Source organism: Acomys russatus, chromosome 20 (assembly GCF_903995435.1).
Source record: "Acomys russatus chromosome 20, mAcoRus1.1, whole genome shotgun sequence".
Taxonomy (NCBI): Eukaryota; Metazoa; Chordata; class Mammalia; order Rodentia; family Muridae; genus Acomys; species Acomys russatus.
Window position 1 is genome coordinate 1,096,328 of NC_067156.1, and position 21,387 is coordinate 1,117,714.

The following is a 21,387-nucleotide window of genomic DNA, read 5'->3' on the forward strand; positions in this document are numbered from 1 at the left end:
AAGAGGTGGGGACAAGCCCTATTATTAGCTCTCTCCACTTTTTTCCATTCATCCAAATGCCTTTAAATGGTATGCACATAAGAAAAATGGGACTGCTAGACATTCTTCCTACATTTAGCTACTTAATTTTTTTTTCTTTTCAAAGCAAACAGAAACAAAGAGAAGACCTAACAAATGAACACGTATGTATGAACAGGCCCAAGAGGCACTGTGGTGGTTTGAATGCGATGGCCTCCCTAGGCTCCTATGTTTGAATACCCGCTCCGTAGCTGGTGGAACTGTCTGGGAAGGATTAAGGGCTGTGACCTTGTCAGTAGAGGTGTGCCACTGTGGGTGAGATTGAGGTTTTACGTGATTCCCAGTGTGCTCTCTGCCTCCCGCGCGTGTGAGCTCTCAGCTGTTCTGATGACCACGCCTTTGCTCTGCCAGTGAGGACTCACCCCTCTGACACTCTGCAATCACTTAAATGCTTCCTTTTGTAAGTTGCCTTGGTCACTGCAGGGAAAGTACACAAAACTAACACAGAAGCCTCAGCGGTCAGGAGCTTGCGGTGCCTGTGTAGAGGACTGGGGTTCAGTTAGCAGCGCCCACGTTAGGCAGATCACAACTGTGGCAAGCCCAGCCCCAGTGGATAAGAGGCTCTTTGGCCTCCCTGAGTACTGCACACATGAATGCAGACATATAATTTTTTTTAAATCTTAAAAAGAAATTTGATATGAAGAACTTTGCAACAAGAAAATATGTTCACCACAGTTTCACGTGACTTGCATGTGCCCCCAAGGGTTTGTATGTGGGGATTTAAGTTGTGAGGTATTAAGAGATTAGAAACTTAATCTATGATCTTCATAGGTGAGGCCTTTGGGAGGTGACTGGAGTTAGACAGGCTCATCCGATCTGTTCCTATTTGAAGGAAAGTGAAAGACAGGACACACGTGTGTGTCCTCCATCTCTCTTGCCATGTACTCCCCTGAGCCAGTTTGGGACTCAGCCAGGAGGAAGGTCATTTCTATATGCAGTCCCTTGATCTTGGACCTCTGGAAAAATGATCAAAATGAACCTTGTAGCTATAAACATCCAACCTGTGGGATTTCTTTGCAGTGATGCACCAGGAGTTTTCTCTAATGAAGGTTAAATAAAGGGCAGAGAGCTGAGCGTAACAACACAGGCCTTCTCCATCTTCAACACGTGGGTGCTTTAGAGGAGGTGACTCTGCTGTAGGGTTGTCCTGTGCACTACAGGGTGTTCAGTAGCATCTCTGCTCTCTCCTAACTAGAAGCCAGTAAAAATGCAGGCATGACACTCAATACTGTTCTTGGGAGCAGGGGAGTAGCGCAGTGCTAGAGACTTGACAGTCGTATGTAAGGGCCTACTTCCGTGCCCTGTACTGTCTGAAAACACAAAACAAAACAAAACATAATCCATAGATATTGCCACATGTTCTTTGGTGCAAAGCTGTCCTTTGCTTGTATGGACTTGTTACTATGAGATCAACTAGAGATCTGCTCAAGGTACCAAGAGACACATGGGATTTCCTACTCCACACACGGGCACACACAGGAGCAGACTGTCCAGCAGGTGCCCGGCAAGCGCAATGAGATTGTCTGTAAGCTAAAGGGATGTTATCAGATCGTCTTAAGTCCTTTCTAGCTCTCCCCATCTTCAGTTCTAACAGCCTCCAAGTCTTTGAATATGAATGTAGGAACACCTTAGGCCAGAGAGAAGCCGCCGGGTACATGTGCTGCCTGTCAAGCCTGATACCCTAAATTTCATCCCTTGGACCCAAGTGGTGGAAGGAGATAGGCAGTTCCAATCGACTGCCCTCTGACCTACACACACACACACACACACACACACACACACACACACACACACACGCAATGGAATATTTATTCCTTTTCCCACAAAACAAGTAAGCAAAATATAATGGTTAGCATGAGAGCAGAAGCACCGATCAGGAAGCAGCAGCGTGAGAGGAACCCTCAGGAACCGGCTGCTTCTGCTAGGCCACCATTTCAGACACAGGCACTGTGACTGTCCACCACCCTGGGCAGAGCATGTTTTGCACAATTCTCAGGGCCACTAAGATTAGAATGGCCCATTCATTCAAAACCCTCACTAAACAGAATCTACTGAATTAAAAAACAAATCGAAGCCTATGAAAGAGAAAAACAAGGCAGCAATGCACAGTCCTTCAAGGACTATCTTCAGTTAGACTGAGGGCTATTTTCAGCTAACTAGAGTAACATGACAAGAGGGCTCAGTGTCCAGTGAGTGGCGCACAAAGTACAGCTCTGTGGGTTCAGGATGAGCAGAGTTGATTAAGGCAGATAAATCTTATGCTGACACCGTAACTGTAACAGAGATGCAAGGTGAGACTATATGAAATGTCCTCAGGGGCAGGGAGGAAGACATCATATTAGCTGAAACATGGTTACTGTGGTGGTTTGACTGAGAATGGCCCCATAAGCTCACATGTTTGAATGCTCGGTTCCCAGCCGTGGGAACTGTTTGGGAAGGATTAGGAGGTGTGGCCTTGTTGAAGGATGTATGTTACCGAAGGTGGGCTTTGAGGTTTCAAAATGTTGCGCCGGGCGTGGTGGCGCACGCCTTTAATCCCAGCACTCGGGAGGCAGAGGCAGGTGAATCGCTGTGAGTTCGAGGCCAGCCTGGTCTACAAAGTGAGTCCAGGATGACCAAGGCTACACAGAGAAACCCTGTCTCGAAAAACCAAAAAAACAAAAAAAAAAAAACAAACAAAAAAAAACAAACAAACAAACAAAAAAAAACAAAATGTTGTACCAGGCCCAGACTAGCTCTCTCTGCTTCCTGCTTGTGGATCAGACGGGAGCTCTCAGCCTCTGTTCCCAGCTCCATGCCTGCCTACCTACCGCCCTGATGACCATGAACCAACCCTCTAAAACTGGAAGTACAGCCCCCAATTAAACTCTTTCTTTTATAAGTTGCCTTGGTCATCTGTGTCTTCTCATAGGAACTGAATAGGAACCAAGACAGCTATCTAAAGGATAATGAATGTGCGTGTGTGTGTGTGTGTGTGTGTGTGTGTGTGTGTTTATGTGTGTGTGTGTGTGTGTCTGTGTGTACGCAGGTGCCTAAGGAGGCAGAAGAGGGCATCAGAGTTTTGAGCCACCATGAGCTCCCTGATACAGGTACAAGGAGCTGAACTCAGGTCTTCTGTAATCCCAGTAAGCATGCTCAATCCCTGAGCCAACTCTCCAGCCCTCTGTACAGAGCGCTAATGCAAGGTGAGGGAAGATGTTGAGGGCACTCTAATTCCAGGAATGTCAAGGCAGAGCTTAGATGAGTAACTGTGAACTTTCAGAATGTAAAAAGTAAGGAGGGAACAACAGCAAGGTAGGCAGAAAGTGAAAGCCACGGTGACATAGGAGAAAAGAGCACTGAGAGGACTGACTCCCTGTTTAGTTTGCTGAGGATGCTATTTTTCCATGACAGACAAAAGTCCAGTAGAAACACTTGGTCTTATTAAGCTTGGAGAATACAAAGTTTGGGACAACTATTGCAGTTGGGAAATAGGGGAAACACAGGAAGAATTCTAAATTCTAGATAAAAACTGGGCCCCAATCTCTCCATAACTTCTCTGTTCCTCACCCAGCAGATTCTAAGCAGCATCTTTAAGGTTGTGAACTAGACAGAGATTTTAATGGCTGAATATCATAGACAAGACAGAGTTTGAAGTCTGAGTTTTGCCAAAATATCTGCCTGATAGAATAAAGAAAAATCATCATTATTCAAGAAAATATTACAGAACTCAAATTTTGTTTTGTCTTGGTTTTTCAAGACAGGGTTTCTCCATGTAGCCTTAGCTGTCCTGGATACTCTCTGCAGACCAGGCTGGGCTGAAACTCTGAGTTCCACCTGCATCTGCCTCCCGACTGCTGGGATTAAAGGTGCGTGCCACCACTGCCCAGCTCTGAATCCAGCATCTTTGGTTGTGAGCCTAACTTTTAACAGCCGAGCCATTTTTCCAGCCCAAGAATCCAGAATTTTAAAAATGGATTATCCATAGCACAGCTCAAAATTAATAAACCATGAAGAAATGGGAAAACATAAGCCACACTCAAGAAATTAGACAACTGCCCCTGGCGTCCAGATGGCAGAATCAAAGTGAACTTAGAACACTTGGGGTGTATGTATGTGAAGAATTAAAAAAGAAAATCCCAGGCAGAGGTGGCGCACACCTGTAATCCCAGCACTCAGGAGGCAGAGGCAGGCGGATCGCTGTGAGTTCAAGGCCAGCCTGGTCTACAAAGTGAGTCCAAGCCAGCCAAGGCTGAAAGAGAAACTCTGTCTCAAACAAACAAACCAAAACAAACAAACAAACCTGTTGGGGGATGGTTTGATGTATTTTGATGTTAATTACTGTTTGTTGTCTGACCCAACCTTTTGTTTAATATGACATTTAAAAATATTTTTATTATTTTAAGGATTCTTTGACAATAAGACAGGTTAACTCCTGACAGTACCAAGCCTAACATAAAGAAGATGATGAGCATTAAAGAACCTCCTTGTGGAGATGGCTCTGAATGTGACAAAACAGCCACAGGACAAAAATGTCCTCATTTCTCACGACAAAATTCTGCCTAAAATGGACAAGCTTGGATACAGACAGAGTCAACTGCCAGACTCTGGCAAGACAGAGTAAACAAGTCCTCAATAGTTCCTGCTTCACAAATATGTCTGTCAAATATATTGGGCCAAAAGGCTAACGATGATGCTCCAATGTTATAGAGAGTTTTGGATGTCTATTCAGACAGTAAACTGTCTGTCATTTTTTCATTTTAAAAGCTGCCAACCTGCACTTCCTGTTTACTCAGGTAATTAAATTTATTCCTTCTCAAGTCTCTGATGGGGTTAAAGACCAGATAGTTAATTTTTAAATTAAGCTTAGTTGTTTAGAAATAAAAAAAAAAAAAAGATAGTTTTAGGTTGATAGATTTGAGCTTTAATAAATGTTGATTTAGGTTCAAAACTTTAGATTTACCAAGATAAAATAGATAATATTTTCTACAAGGTTGCCAAATACATTTTGATTAAAAATTATGTGTGTAAGTCTTACCTATTGGTTTTTATAATTTTTCACAATTGTACTTACTATATATATTTTTAAAAAAAGGTCTTTTTTATTTAGACAGAAAAGGGGAGATGTTGGGGGATGGTCTGATGTATTTTGATGCTAATTACTGCTTGCTGTCTGACCCAACCTTTTGCTTAATAAAAAGCCATCCCACCTGGGCCAGGCAAAGAAGGTAGGTGGGGCTTAGAGAGAGGAATTCTGAGAAAGGAGAGAGACCTGAAGTAAAGAGAGGAAGGCCGCCATGGGTTAGGTGGAGGAGAAGCACATGGCCGGTGTGGATGGAGAAGTCAGCCCAGATGGAGAACATTAGCAAGTATTTGGGATTATGGATGGGAGGTAGCTTGATAGAAGTTATTGGATGCAGATGGTGTGGGATTGAGGCCGGGATCCCATGCCTGCCCCACTATGGGAAGTAGTTTAGAGGATTGATATCTGCCCTGCCCCAGGTTAACTAAGGCCATTTTGAAATATAACAAGTGTCTGTGTCTTGATTGCTAGCCGGGCCTACTGATAATACAGATAATTTTAAAAACAATACAAACCAACAACAAAAAAGAAAATCCCAGCAGAGGAACAGCACCTCTTAAAAATATAAAAAACAATTGCCAATTAAAAAATAGAAACTGTCAGACTAGATGAAACAAGGTACACACACACACAGAGTTTGTGGGTTTTTGTTTGTTTTGATTTTTGAGTCAGGGATTTTCTATGTGGCCCTGGGTGTCCTGGAACTCTCTGTGTAGACCAGACTGTCCTTGAGACTCACCAGCCTCTGCCTCCAAAGTGCTGGGATTAAAGGCGTGGGCCACCATGTCCAGTTTGGTTTTTTAGTTTCTGAGACCGTCTCTTGTAAACTGAATCTGAAATCACTGTGTAGCTGAGGGTGGTCTTGAACTCCAGAACCTCCTGCTTCTCCCTGCCAAGTGCTGGAAGTACAGCCTACTGTGTATGTTATAAAGTTTAACAAGAGACATTCTGAGAGGTAAACAATGAAAAAGGATGTACCATGCAAACAGTAAGCAAAAGCCTTGAGTCATAATAACATCAGTTAATTGTATACTCTGTGACATGAAATTAAAAATGACCTATGAGGTTTCTGGCTTGGGATCAGTCGAGGGAGACCAGGTACTCTGTCAGATGACAAAGGTAAAAGCCCCTGAGAGGGTTCAAGAAGCAGCCAAGGAGATGGAGGAAGAAGACAAAGCATCCAAGCAGAAACAAAAAAAGAAGCAGAAGGGGTTGAAGCAGCTAAAACAAAGGCTGAGGGCGAGGGCTCTCTGGCTGCAGGTGGAATGAAACGCCAGGCAAAGAACAAGCTGCTCCTTATGCCTGGGACCACGGTGACCCCTGGCTCCTTTTAAACACCACAGTCCTAGTAATGACATTGTTTGCCACCTACAAAGTGAGCTGCCTGGCATGCGTGCTTAGAGCTGAACTGGGGTTCTCAGAAAGAGCAGCAAGCACTCTGGACTCACTCCTGAGCCATCACTCCAGCCCTGTATTACTTTGGTGGACATTATTTTTTAAAAATATTTATTTACTTATTTATTTGTATTTAGTGCTCTATTCACATGTATGTCTTCACGACAGAAGAGAGTATCAGATCCTATTAAAGATGGCTGTGAGCCACCATGTAGTTGCTGGGAATTGAACTCAGGACCTTTGGAAGAGCAGCTAGTGCTCTTAACTGCTGAGCCATCTCTCCAGCCCCCTTGGTGGACCATTATTAATGGCATTTTGAAGAGTTACTTGTTATGAGCTCAGCACCTAGACATGCAAGGGTATAAAAAGTTATCAGAGGAGTTCTGTATGGTGGCGCATCACTATAATGCTGGAATATAGAAGGTAAAAGCAAGGAACATCTGGAATCCAAGACCAATATTGGCTACAAAGATAATTCAAGGTCATCCTGGGCTACAGTTTAGCCTATATTTAAAAAATGGAGTTGTTGCGGGGCTCAGTAGTGCACGCCTGTAATCCTAGCACTGAGGAGGCAGAGGCAGGTGGATCTCTGTGAATTTGAGGCCAGCATGGTCTACAGAGCAAGTCCAGATCAGTACAGAGAGAAACTCTGTTTCAAAGCAAAAAAAACAAAAAAGTTGTTAAAGTTCCTCAAGAGCTAATGACACCCCAAACAGCCTAACAGAAACTGTACAATTATCTGTAGCAAAGCTGTGACGCTCAATCCCAATCTTGTTACACACTAGCTATATAATTGTGGTTAAACTGCAACCTAGTCATTAGTGTATCTTGGTGAATTCAAGGCCATCCTGGGCTATGTGTTGAATGTGAAGACAGCACAGGCTACATGATGAGACTCTGGTTCAAACAAAACAAATCTTGGAATGAGGTGCACATAAAATGAGATTATGTATCATGCATAGTAGAGGCTTTTATTGGCGAGCAATCAACAATGCTAATTTGAAATTTTCGTTTCCAACTGACATATTGTACAAAGCAGCAGGAGGTGCTGCATGATAACCTTGTATCCAGTGCATAAGCATCAGCTCAGGGAAGGTCGATGTCTCTAGACCCTGACTTTCACCATGTCTCTGTGTTGGAACTCTACATGTCTCCCCTGTCCCTGTCTCCGAACGCCCCCCTTCCCCCCATGTCCCCCCCCCCCCCCCCCCCCCCCCCCGCTGCTGTAGAACAGGAGGACTCACTGTTCTCTCACCCCACTGCAACTCTTTATTCAGCTCACCGCTTCTCTGTCCCTTCCTCTCAAAGGCTACATTTAATGGCCAAAGTAGCAATTCTAGTTACCTTTGATGACACTTACCTTAGTGGCTCTGTGGATTTGAAAACTGGAAAAGCCAGTTACTATTTCATGAATGTGGTTTAATTTTTAGACATAATGTTTTTAAAAGTAGTGGCTGCATGGGTGAAAGTGTCAAACACTTCCTGTATGGGAAGAAGGAGAAAACCTCAAACCCAGCTGGCATCAAGACTGCTCTTTCTAGAATCTTCTCTCCCACCATGTTATTGAAATCCCCCCTTTCAGTCCTGTTGCCTCTGATTTGAAATTTATTCAGCAGCTTTCTGGGGCTCTCATATTTTATCTTGCTCACTTGCCTTCCAGTCCATGTCTTTAATTTCTTTTCTACATATTTTCTGCCAACTAAATATAGAATCAAATTAGCTGAGTGTTCATAGGTAACGGGAGTGTCACAAGGTAAGGAGCATGGGAGTAGGTTAGCAAGGACAGCAGCAGCCTGACTGTCTCAGCGAGGCGTGCCTTGCCTTTTGGATCGCTCACTGCGCAGCTAGGCATGCTACCCTAGGCTTTCTCTGAATGGTTTCCTTGAGCAATAAGCTACCCAACACACCTTGCTTGTGTCTGGGCCTTCCTGGATGCAAGGCTCTTTCTTAATCATGACAGCTCTCAGTCACTCCTGTAGAGTCCAAGAACAACACTTTCTAACTTGTTCTTGATGAGGGACCAGTCAGTGTTTATAGAGACTACACGGGAGCCTCGTAGTCTAGGAGGTGGAAGGCATCCCTGCCAAGGAGAACATGGAGGGGCAGGGGGATCCGAACGAGACATTCCTGGAAGCACATATAATGTATAACCCTGGAACCTGAACTCCAAAGACCTGATGCAAAGATCCCTTGACCCACCTCACTGCTCTGTCCTGTTAGCTAAGCTAGCAGCATCCAAGTCTTTTTTTTTCCTCCAAGGTGGATGGGAGTTTTGAACACATAGCGTATCTCATGGGCATGTCAACTGTGATAGAAACAGCTCTGACCCTGAAAGGTTAAAGGTTATTTTTGCTTTAGCTTCTGTGTGTGTATGTGTGTTGGATGAAAGTACAGCCTTGGGCAAGCTAGGCAAGTACTGGACCATTAAGGTACCTCTTTATCTCTGAGGTATATGTAGACTATCTAACAATGGGACTGCTCCTCAGCAGCCACCATTAGACTATCATTACATTATCTAAACTTCTCATCAATGTTTTCCAATATGCTTAACCTAGCTGGTTTCAAGACCAATTATTTATACCTACCTTATTTCTTATACTTAAAAAATGCTATTTTTACAAAAAGAGAGTTATCAAGATAAAAAGCTTCTGATGCTAACTTAAAATAATTTCTAATCAAAAGTGGGGGAGGGTAGTGAGAACTCGCTGTTTTGTTTCAAGAGCTCAATTTTTCTCAGTTTGGTTTTCCTCATCCTTCCTCCCTTGCAGGAGTCTTCAGGTTGTCCCAATGTATCGCTAATGATCCTGGAAAAGCTACATAGCATTGAACTCGGACATTGTGGCTATTAAACCCTAAATAAAACCACAAGCAGAGAAATAAGGGCACGCTTGAACGTGGTCAAATTTAACCTTAAACCATCTCCCAAATGAGTCTCTCTCCTCCTGCCAATAAGGAGGTTCTGCAGTGAATAAAAAGGGCATTGTCCTGTCAGACCATAGGACAAAAATAGCACTTTCTCTAAGTAGGAAAAAAAGTATTGAGGCATGTTTCAAAACACAAGTCTTTTTTTTGTTTGTTTGTTTTTGAGACAGGGTTTCCCTGTGTAGCCTTGGCTGTCCTGGATTCACTTTGTAGACCAGGCTGGCCTGGAACTCACAGAGATCTGCCTGCCTCTGCCTCCCAAGTGCTAGGGTTAAAGGCGTGGGCCACCACACCTGGCTCAAAACACAAGTCTTAATGTTGAAAGGTTCTCAAAAAACTTAAAAAAGGAAAAATATCCCCCTTCCTTTTCTTCTAACTCAACTTCCCTCTCTCCTCTTTCTGTCAGGCGTATCAAATGTATACTCAGCCTCTGCGCTGGTCTCCCAAGGATATCTTAAGAGATGAAAACAACCCATCTTGGAGACATTCCTGGGGATCACACATGCTAGGCAAACACTCTAGCACTAAGTTGAGGGCTTGGCCCCTTAGCTGTAGCATCCTTAAAGGATGAGGGTATACTTCCTACTCTTCTTTTACTCCCTCTCAGGCACTGGGATTCAAATATAATAGCTAGAGCTGAAGTGATGGGCTGGGGCGATGGCTCGGTGGGTGAAGTTCTTACTGTGCAAGCTTAAGGACCGGAGTTCAGAGTCCCAGCACGCATAAAAGCCAGGCTCAGCAGACAACACCTGTGAGAGTGTGTGTTTGTGGAGGGGGGTCAACACAGAGAGACAGGTGGGGCCTGGAGGCTTGCTCACCCTAGCCAGTCTAGCTAAAATGGTAAGCTCCAGGTTCAGTTAAGACCCTGCCCATACCCCCAGCTTCCACATGCACATGCATGGGTGAGCACATTTGTATCTACACATATGTACATCACATGCATACCAGAGTTAACTGTTCCATGGGTCCTCACCAAACCAAACAACAACAAAACCTAGACTGGGGAAATGGCTTAGTCTGTACATTAAGGAGCTGAACCTACTGTATAAAACTGCTGGTGGGGTTCAGGGCTGGAGAGATGGCTCAGCAGTTAAGAGCCTTGTCTGTTCTTCCAGAGGTTCTCAATTCCCGGCAACCACATGGTGGCTCACAATCATCTGAAATGTGCTCGGATGTCCTCTTCTGGCATGTACATGCAAATAGAGCACTCATATACATAAAATAAATAAATTAATAAAACCTTTTTTTTAACAAAGAGTATTGAGCCAAATGTGGTGGCTCATGTCTTTAATCCCAGCACCCAGGAGGCATAGGCAGGCAGATCTATGTGAGTTCAAGGCCAGCCTGATCTACAAAGTCAGTGTAGGACAGTTAAGGCTACACAGAGAGACCCTGTCTCGAAAAACAAAACAAAACAAACAAACAAAATTATTAGGTTTAATTCCCAACACAATTGCCTCTACTCTAATCCCTGGGGCTCTGACACTTTGGCCTTCACAGGTCCCAGGCATGCACGTGGTGCTCAGATATACATGTAGGTAAAACACACATACATATAAATAAACATAAAAAAAAAAGCAAGACATGAGCAAGGTGGTGCACATCTGTAACCCCAGCATTAAAGATTCTTGGGAACCCCTGGCTAGTACACTTGCCTATTTGCCAAGCTCTAGGCCAGTGACAGACCCTGCCTCACAAAACGAAACTAAAAACCATGGATGGCGCCTGAGGAATAACACCCCGGGCTGTCCTCTAACCTCTATGTGTGAGCGTGGGGGAGGGGCGGGGGGGCACTGATGTACACCAAACAAGCTGTGTCAACCTCCAGGACTTTCATGGAAAAGAAAGACATCTGTGCCTTATCTTTACGACCCTTTGGTACTGGGGACCCTTCCCAGGGCCTCAAGCACGCTGAACAAGTGTTCTAACACCCAGCCCAACTCGGGATCTTATTGGGCCATTGTCAGTTTGCGCTTTCTATCTCTTGCAGCCAGTTCTGGCTCTGCAGAACGCACACTTCCCTGTTTCTGCACATGCTGTCACTTCAACTAGACTATAGGTTCCTGGGGAATATAAGCTCTGATACTGCACAGCACCAAAATACTTAATGACTGACCTAGATTTCAATGAGCTTGTTATTACATAATTGTGGACAGGGTGGTACTCTTTAATATTAGCTGAGGGGTGGAGCATAAGGATAAATGTTTGGGGAAAAAAGGCCAAGGTAAAAGCTGGTCCAGATATACTCAGAATCACTGTTTTCCTCTTGTTTTTGTTTTACTCCAGGATTTGAGCGAAAATAGGACATTAATTCTGGTATACAATGTTCCCTATTAGGCTTTGCTACGACACGTAAGTTTCCTTTATTATTTCACTATGTTCTCATGCTTGCCTCAAACTCCTAGGCTCACATGATTCCCCTGCCTCAATCTCCTGAGCAGACATAGATATACCACAAAGAGAGACTCTGTGTGTGTGTATGCATGTGTGCATTTGGAGGCCAAAAGACAGCCGCTGGCATCAGGCTCCAAATTCCACTGTGTTGGAAACAGGCTCTCTGTCATCTTTTTCCGTGTCCTATGCCAGGCCAGCTGCCTGTGGTCTCCTGGGTTCTCCTGTCTCTCTTCCCTTCTCCTGGGTTCTAGATAGCTGTGCTCTGGTATCTGGAGTTTATTTGTTTGTTTTGTTTTTAAACCTGGGTCCTGAGGGTTTCAAACTCAGGTCCCCATGCTTGCATGGCAGATGGTTTTCTCATCAGAGCCATTGCTCCAGACCCTGAATTGGGATTTTTAAAGAAGCCAGCATAGGGCTAAAGAGGTGGCTCAGCAGTTAAGAGCACTGGCTGCTCTTCCAGACAACCCGGGTTCAAATCCCAGCACCACATGGCAGCTCACAACTGTCTGTAACTCCAGTTCCAGGGGACCTGACATCCTCACACAGACATACATGCAGGCAAAACACCAATGCACATGAAATAAAAATAAATACATCTTTTAAAAAAAGAATCCAGCAGGGTGACGAGGCCTAGCACTGGGAGTGATAATGCCTACCATTTGTAGCTCCTGGGAAACTGAAGAGGAGAAGTGAGAGTGCCATGCCAGCCTGGACTACATACTGAGTTCTAGGCTAGCCTAGACTACTAAGTGAGACCCTGTCTCAAAGACAAAGAGACCTTTTCTTATTAGAGGGAACTACCTTTTTCTTAGTCCTCCGGTTTCCATGCAATGTTTTTCTTGTGGCCTCAATTTGCCTTATTTTGTATGCCCTCTAGAATGTCTCAACAGATTAATAAAATGGGAAAGAATTTATCTGGCTCAAAACTAGTCTTCTCCAATAGGACATTCCGCAGCCATCATGCTGTGACACTGGTCACAGTAAGCAGGCTAAACATTCTCCCTCCAAGCCCACTTACCTTTGACCTAGATAGGAATACCTTTGCTCAGCATTATCTTATATAAACTTTGGCCTAGTTTCTTACCCATCAGTCATTGGTTTTGAGTAAGTGGAAAATGCTGTGTTTACATCAACCATACACCTTTCAGCTTCACTCATCCATAGGCTGGGAGTTAGCTTCTCTCTGGTGTCTCAGTATCTTACTAGACAGGGTCAGCAGTTCCCAGCTGACCTCACAGAACTCAGGCCCCTCCCAAAGACCATGAGTGGAGCTGGGTCCCTCTGCATCATATGGCTGTTTATCTCTGTCTACAAAACTCTGTATCAGGAGACATTATACTGATGTCCACATGCTCCTGAAAAGAAAGGAGGCATGGCTTGTGCTTCTAAATTATACAATTTACGACTTTGTATGGAGACTAAAGATGACAGAAAGAAGACAAACAGCAGGGTGCTGTGACGCAGGCCTGTAATCCCAGCACTCAGGGAGGCAGAGGAAGCCTGGTCCCAGCACTCTGGGAAGCAAGGCCAGCCTGGTCTACAAAGGGAATCCAGGACAGTCAGGGCTACACAGAGAAACCCTGTTTTGAAAAACAAAACAAACAAAAAGAAAGAAAGAAAAAAGAAGGAATGAAGGAAAGAAAGGAGACAAACATTTTCTAAAGGCACACTTTGTGTAGACAAGTACTGTATATGCTCCGAGTAAATTCTCTGAAGTAAGAGATGGAACTGGGATAAGGCAATGCAACTGCTTGGACCACTCTGTAAGTGGCAGTCCCATAATGTGAGTCCAGGTTAATGCTAAAGCCTACATATGCCCCTTCCTCAAGCCTTGTTACCTGACAGCTCCCCAGCCACACCCACACTACCGGAGCTCTCTTTTGCTTCCCCACGACTCAACACAGCCTTCTTTCAAGCTTTCAGATTTATATTTTACTTTAGTGGTTTTGGAAACTCCCTGCAGTCTCAGTGGTAAATTACAAAGAACATTCCGTCCGAGCTTGCAATCCCTGCTCATTGACTCTGGGATAACTATCTGATTTGTTCCAGTCTGATTTGGAATGTTACAAAAGTAACACTGTGTGGGAGTTCTCAGTGTGGGCCTCAGAGGCCCTGACAGCTTCGGCTTTTGCATTCAGTAAACTCTATTACAGCAGCAGCAGTAGCAGCAGCAGCAGCAGCAGCAGCAGCAGCAGCAGCAGCAGCAGCAGCAGCTCAGGGTGAGCCTGAGGGTACACCAGGCATCATGCCAGCTGAGCCGAGTGGTTCCAGCTGCGGTTCCCCAGCATGTGGCTGTCTTGACAGCTGACAATATATGCACTGACAATATATGATCCTGGCCAAAACCCCAAGACACATTCAGCAACCTCAGCCCCTGGGACTGAGCAGAATGGTTGTCTTCAACCATAAAGTGCTGGAGGGTTTGTTAAATGGCAAAGCTAACTGATACACCCCTACCCCACTCCACATACCCCAACTTAGGGCAGAGACTTATACCCCATCCCCACACACCCCACGCACCCCGACTTAGAGCATAGATTTGGAATTTTTCCCTCAGGGCTTTATTTGTAGAACCAGAAATTCTTTGTTGCTGCATGCGCTTATCAGTAATGGAGTATGCATGTGGGTACATGTGCATGGAAGAAGGAGATTAAGGGTCTCTGAGTGAACCTGAAGCTCATCAGTCTGGGTAGAGTGGCTGGCCTGTGAGTGTCAGCGACTTGACACCCTCCATGTCCCCAGTGCTAGGGTTACAGGCACATGTCATTATGCTCAGCTTCTTTTTTAGGTTTTATTTATTTTATGTATATGAGTGTTTGTCTGCACATATGTATGTGTATCATGTTGCATGCCTGGTGCCCACGGAGGTCAGAAGAGAATCTAGAACTAGGTTTACGGACAGCTGTGAGCTGCTATGTGGGTGCTGGGAACTAACCCTGGTCCTCTGCAAGAGCGGCTCTTAACTGCTGAACTATCTCTCCAGTCTCTATGCTCAACTTTTCACACGGATTCTGGGGGTCTGGACTCAGGTTCTTGTGTAGACTGGGCAGGCACTATACTGACTGAGCAATGGTCAGCCGGATCAGAGGTGTTTGGCACCTAAATGTAAGTGGCCCTAGGCCCCAAGGCCACTGAGGAGTTCCCTGACAGTGGCTTGCTGTTTTTCCCTTCTGGCAAAGGCAGGAACTCCTCACATAGACACTGCTGCTCATCTAGTGTGCATGACCCCCAGGGTCAGTTCTGTAGTGACAAATATGTAACCACAGCACTCCAAGGCTGGAATGGGAGGTCCAGAGGTTCAAGATCATCCTTGAACTGACCCACCCTTCTCTTTCTCACAAAGTTCCAGAGAGAAGTACAAAGTTTCTGATTCTTTGTGCTTGCCTTACATTTTGGCTACATAGTGACTTTGAGGCTAGCCTGGACTACATGACCTTCTGCCTCAAAACTGGCGTTAGAGAGGGTGGCTTTGTAGACCCCCACCTTTTTAGCATGGCCAATTTTTAGATGCAAATTAGAAACAAGCTTTGATTTAATTGGATGTTGCTTAAAAATGAAGCAATCATGGATTCCTAGTGAACTTCTGTAAACCGTCTGTGCAGGGGAATCTGAGCCTCTGAGAGAATGCTCCTCTACAGACATAAGAGGCTTTGGTGGCACACACCTGTAATCCCAGCACTCAGGAGGCAGAGGCAAGTGGATCGCCATGAGTTCAAGGCTAGCCTGGTCTACAAAGTGAGTCCAGGACAGCCAAGGCTACACAGAGAAACCCTGTCTCAAAAAAAAAAAAAAAAAAAAAGAGGCTTTGCCTGTGTAAGATCAGAGTCTTGTTAAGACAGAATTTTCTATTATGACATTTCCCTCTGCACCACAAATTTATTCGCATAAACTCAACATCAGTTTTCATACACATTGAGTGTTTCCAGTTTAGCCAGAATCGATTCTAAACACAAGTCGCAGAGTGTGTTTAGCGTGGTTAGTCACTGCTGTGCTTGCCCTCAGCCGACGAACATACAAAACCAGAATCTCTCATAACAGCCCTGCATTAAGAAGGCTCTAGAGCTGAATCTGAAGTGTAAAGCTGCCAAGTCGCCTGGAATAATTAAATTGTACCTGGTGGCCAAGCTGAATAATGGTCCCTCAAAAATGCTATGTTATCAGCTGGCCACCAGCCATGAGCACCTGCAAATTCAGGTGGACAGAAAAGGAACGGATTGCCTGTGGAAAAATAATGATGACCTACAAGCTGACGCCGAACAATTCCTCCCCTTTGGACCTAGGCCAGGCAGGTAAGATGAACAAATCTAAGGTCCACATTCAAAGTGACATGAGGGCCTCTGTACACTCTCAGGGGCATGGAGCTGCTGTTCTGCAAAGCACTACCTGGTGGGGTCTACTGTATGTGGGAGGAGGTGCGCCAGTCTCATTTGCTCATTCACCCTATGCCTGTGTGGCTAGCGTGCTAAGAATGATTTCCTGTGAGGTGATTGTTAGGAAACGGAGACAAAAGGATGAGGTATAAGTAACAACTTAGGAGTGTAAGTGCACGCGCACGTGTGTGTGTGTGTGTGTGTGCGCGTGTGTGTGTATTTGAAACATACATCGAAGGGGAAAAAACCCTTGATTTTGGGGGGGGGGATTTTTTTTTTTTTTTTTTTTTTTGGTTTTTCGAGACAGGGTTTCTCTGTATTAGCCTTGGCTATCCTGAAATTCACTGTGTAGACCAGGCTATCCTCGAACTCACAGAGATCCACCTGCCTCTGCCTCCCAAGTGCTCGGATTAAAGACATATGCCACCACCACCCAGCTTTTTTTGTTTCCTATTAAAGACAGGGTTTCTCTGTGTAGCTCTGACTTCCCCGGACTCACTCTGTAGACCAGGTTGGCCTTGACCTCATAGAGACACATCTGCTTCTGCCTCCTGAGTGCTGGGATTTAAAGGCGTGCAACAGCACTGCGGTGGGGGTGGACTTTTTGCTTTTTTTAGATAGGGTATGTATCCTAATGGCCTAGATCTAACCTTGAACTCCAAGAGTTCTACCTGCCTCTGCTTCCCTCATGCTGGCCATCATGCTCACTCAGCTTCATATAGCAGTAAGAACTAAGTGGAAAATGGGAAACAGTCTTTCACAGGTACCTGTATCCTAAGTCTTCACTGAGATGGATCATATGAAGGATGTAGGACTCCTTGCTTGTTCCAGTGAGGCCAGGCAAGAGCAAGACAGTAGGCCTGGTGCTGGCATCCACATAACATGCACTGTTATTGTTATCAAACCAGTCCAGTGAGATCTGTCCTCCATCTGCTGTTCTAATGAGTTCGCTGAAAGTAACAATTCCAGACACATTACCAGTCAGTGGTCCTTTGAGTCGCATCTTTGTTTTTTTTCATTCTACAAATATGACATTATCTGGTCATCTCAAAATAACTTATGTACATTCATGAATATACACATAGCTGTAAAAGTCATCTTCTTTCAGTATAAAAACATTATAAAGATTAATGCCATATTCCTAGCAGCCCTGATAAAAGGTAATGGACTCCAAAAGGGGATAAATCAGGCTAATTGTGTGTGTGTGTGTGTGTAAGAGAGAGAGGAGAGAGAGAATGTTGTCAAAATACATTATATACATGCATAAAATTATCAAAAAGCCAATAAAATATTTTTAAAAATTAATTTAGAAAAGAATAAACTTCAAAGAACTTCAAATATTTGCGGTGGGAGTGTGGTAGAGCCCCTGCCTAACATGCATGAAGTTTTGGATTTATCTGTGGTAGCACATAGACACACACACACACACACACACAGGCCTTAATACACTTATGTTAATTATTTCCTCATTACTCTCCAATGCCTAGCATTAACCCCTGTTTGATTGCAGTCACACAGATACTGGCAAAGAATTGTGAGGAAGGCTGGCGGCGTACAATTCTTTTGACTCAGAGATGCAGCCCCTCACTGTGTGCCTTGCATGATTTGCTTCTTGAATGACTTCTCACAGGGCATTTATGGACCCAGGAGGACAGATTGGCAGGAGAAAAGGAACTCTGGAAATACTAGATGACTCAGGGAAATGTAACAGACTCTGTCTACATCTCACGGTTACTATGTCCCCGTTCACATCTGCAGCACCTCAGAAACGCTATCCTCAAAAACCCATGTGCTTGGTTCTGTGAGTTCTTCTGTGGGGAGACACACAATCTGAAGCGATTGACAGCTGTCTGATCCCTATCCCAGGACTGTCAGCACTTGAGTATTTTAATGCATCTCATCAAGGTGTCTAGGTCCTCAAGGACAAATGGAAATGACAAATTGGAAAACGGTACACCACACCCCCCGACCCCAAGGCGCTTCTCACATCCCAGAAATAAGCCAGGGCTCCTATTCTGCCCATTTATATTAGGGTGAAGAGAAGAAAGAGGGGGAAATTCCTGAATATTTTCCTACAGCTGGGGGGAGGTGGGTCAAGAGGGCATCCGTCCTGTTTTCTCGTCTCTTTGCATTCTGTTTACTTTGTAACCACGGGTCTATGAACTAAGAACTGGAAGCGGGAATTAGAACCCGTGATTTGGAAGACATGCCCCAAGGTGGACAGTCACTTACTTCCTGTACTGCACCAGGGGCTTGGCGGTGATGAAGGGTCTCAGCAGTGTCTGTCCTCGGCTCTCCCAGCACCATACCGTCGGGTAGTAGGTTTCTGTTACCACCGGACAGTGGTCCTGGAGGAAGCGGCTGAAACTTTCCCCTCCAGTCACTAACTGGGGTTTCTGCCGGGAGAAGCAGCATTGGTGAGGGGTCCAGAACAAAGTTTACGGAGGCCATAAGCCAGCAACCAGTGGACTTATCGGTGTCCCCACCCGAAGGCCGCGTGCGCGAGCCCTCCGATTCCGTCTCCCGGAGACTGGTGCACAGAATCCACAATCACAACAGTCCCAAGCTGCGCTCAGTCGCATCCCAGGGGAAAGGCGAACAGAGCGCCGGGTGTCCTCCCCGAAGTACCGCAGCTGTGCTGGCCGGCCGGGGCAGCGGCCACCGGGTGGACCTGGAGCAGGACCCTGCACTTTGGCGGGCGGCTAGCGTTGCCCGCGCGCCCCCGGGGCCCGCCACGCTCCACTGCCCCCGCCCCCGGCTCACCTTGGCAATGCTGCTCAGGTAGTAGCAGGCATAGGCGACGCTGAAGCCCAGGATCAGCGACAAGCCCACGCCCGAGCCGAAGAAGCCGACGCGGACCTGGTGCTCCAAGTAGAGCGCCAGCTCCCGGGACAGCACCCGCAGGTCCATGGCCAGGCGCTGCATGGCTCGAGCGCAGCACAGCTGCGGCGGAGGCCGGCTTGCGGGAGCGCGGGGGACCGGCGACCGGCGACGCGGAGGCGAGGCGCCTGCGGGGCGGAGCGTGGCACCGGCCTCCGCCAACGGCGGCCTGGGAGGCGTGGCCCGCCCCGCCTCGCCCCACCCTACTTGCGAACCTTCCAGACGTGAGCTGGAACGCCCGTGGCCGTGGACCCCCGGGTGTCCCTCCAGAGCCAGGATCCCGGGAGAAAACGGGCCCTGCCGCCACCTGCGGTGACCTTGAACAAGAAGACTCGGCGAGCTCGGGAGGCAGCGGTTTGCAGAGAAGCTGGGCCCTTGCTTCGGATTCCAAGGAAGCCGCGGAAGAAGAGCTTTTGCACTAAGTAGAGGGAGAATGAGTCTTCCATCTCACAGGAGCTCGCGTGCCTAGGGACACTGTTCGAAGAGAAAAGATCCCATCAGCCACAGACACTCACACTTGACTTTCAGTTTCCCAGTGAGTCTTGTAAATAGCCTACGGCTATTAAATGAGAACTAGGTCTTGAAAAGGTCAGGAACCGGAAATAAGATTCAATCATGAGGTTGATTAATGAGACTCACAGGTGTATGGTAATTCGGGCTGATTACCCAGGATGCGCACAGGAAAGCATTTATAAAGCAGGCTCTCTTAGGCTTGTTTGTGGCAAAGTGACAGAAGTCGGAGCATAAAGACATCTGAAACAAAGGTGGCAAGATTAAACAGGGAACCAGCAAAGCATGCTAAGGGCTGATGAGACTATGAAAAATGTCACAGTTTTAAATTATTTGAATATATTGGGGTTTGTTTTTCTTCTTTTTAAAGGCAGAGTCATATGTAGCTCAGTCTAGTCTTGAACTCACTATGTTGCTAAGAACTGCTCTCCCCGCTTTCACCTTCCTAGGGCAGGGATGATCAGTCATACTGGGATTACCACCAACCCACGTTTATGCAGTGCAGGGGATAGAATCTAGGGGTTTGCGCCTGCTAGGCAAGCACTCTATCCGCTGAGCTACAGTCCTAGCTGTAGTGCTTGCTTCTATATGAGCACTTGTGTATTTGTGGATTACAGTGTGAGGTGGCAATTAGGGATCAAATCAGGGCAGACTAGTCCCTTGCTACAGACACTGGAGTCTGGAGAAGTGCTGGAGTCACTTCTTCATGTTGGGACCATAACAGTTCTGAAATAATAAGGTGGTGTCAGCCTGCTAGGATTGTGAATTAATGATCTCTTGACAGGGAAATGAGATGGGTGAATTAATGATCTCTTGACAGGGAAATGAGATGGGTCGGAAGTCAGCAATTTATTCGGCTTTGATTTGGTCATGGAAGCTTGTTGGCGTAGATCCCAGAATAACTCTCCTTAGACGGAAGAAGACTCTCTGGATCTTTCACTGTTTTGTTTTGTTTTTGTTTCTCAGACTAGCACTTTTCTATTTTTCTAATTTTTTAAAAAAGATTTTTTTTATTATGTATACTGTGCTCTACCTGCATGTACACATGTACCCCAGAAGAGGGCACCAGATCTCATTATGGATGATTCTGAGCAACCACGTGGTTGCTGGGCATTGAACTCAGGACTTCTGGAAGAGCAGTCAGTGCTCTTAACTTCTGAGTCATCTCTCCGTAGGTTAGCAGTTTACAATCTGTGGTTCTAGACCAGTTTGGGGTTTGAAGAACCCTTTCAAAGGGCTCACATATCAGCTATCCTGCATATCAGATATTTACATGATGATTCATGACAATAGCAAAGTTACAGTTATGAAGTAGTAACAAAGATCATTTTAAACCTGGGAGTCACCACAATGTGAGGAACTATTAAAGGTTTCAGCATTAGGAAGATTGAGAACCACTGCTCTAGACTGCCTGGCCTCCAGATCTCTGTGGAGCTGAAAATGACCTTGAACTTCTCTTTCTCCTGCCTCTGTCTCCCAAGGACTGAGATTACAGGGTGGTAGTGCTGCCATGTCCAGGGTTCTGGGGTTCTGGGGACCAAACCTAGAGTTTTGTGCACGCTAGCAAATGCTCTATCACCACACCACATCCCCAGTCCCTTGTTTTCTTTTTCTTTTTCCCTTTCTTCCTTCCTTCCTTTTTTTTCTTTTTTCTTTTCTCTTTTCTTTTTTTGTTTTTGTTTTTTGTATTTTTGTATTTTTTTTTTTTTGAGACAAGGTTTCACTGTGTAGCCTTGGCTGTCCTGGACTTACTTTGTAGACCAGGCTAGCCTTGAA

At 45.6% G+C, this 21,387-nt stretch overlaps 1 protein-coding gene across 1 annotated transcript in view; it reads right to left on the minus strand.

Moving 5' to 3' along the window:
• The window catches only part of Abhd3 (abhydrolase domain containing 3, phospholipase), a 52,789-nt gene extending 33,574 nt beyond the window's left edge, over positions 1 to 19,215 (minus strand). Inside the window, exons 1-3 of the mRNA XM_051163299.1 lie at positions 18,985 to 19,215; positions 18,454 to 18,617; positions 16,989 to 17,171 (exon numbers count right to left, since the gene is read on the minus strand). Of these exons, the coding sequence (XP_051019256.1) occupies positions 16,989 to 17,171; positions 18,454 to 18,617; positions 18,985 to 19,146 (509 nt within the window). The 5' untranslated portion in view covers positions 19,147 to 19,215. The remainder of the gene's footprint in view (positions 1 to 16,988; positions 17,172 to 18,453; positions 18,618 to 18,984) is intronic.
• Between the last annotated feature and the right edge of the window lie 2,172 nt (positions 19,216 to 21,387).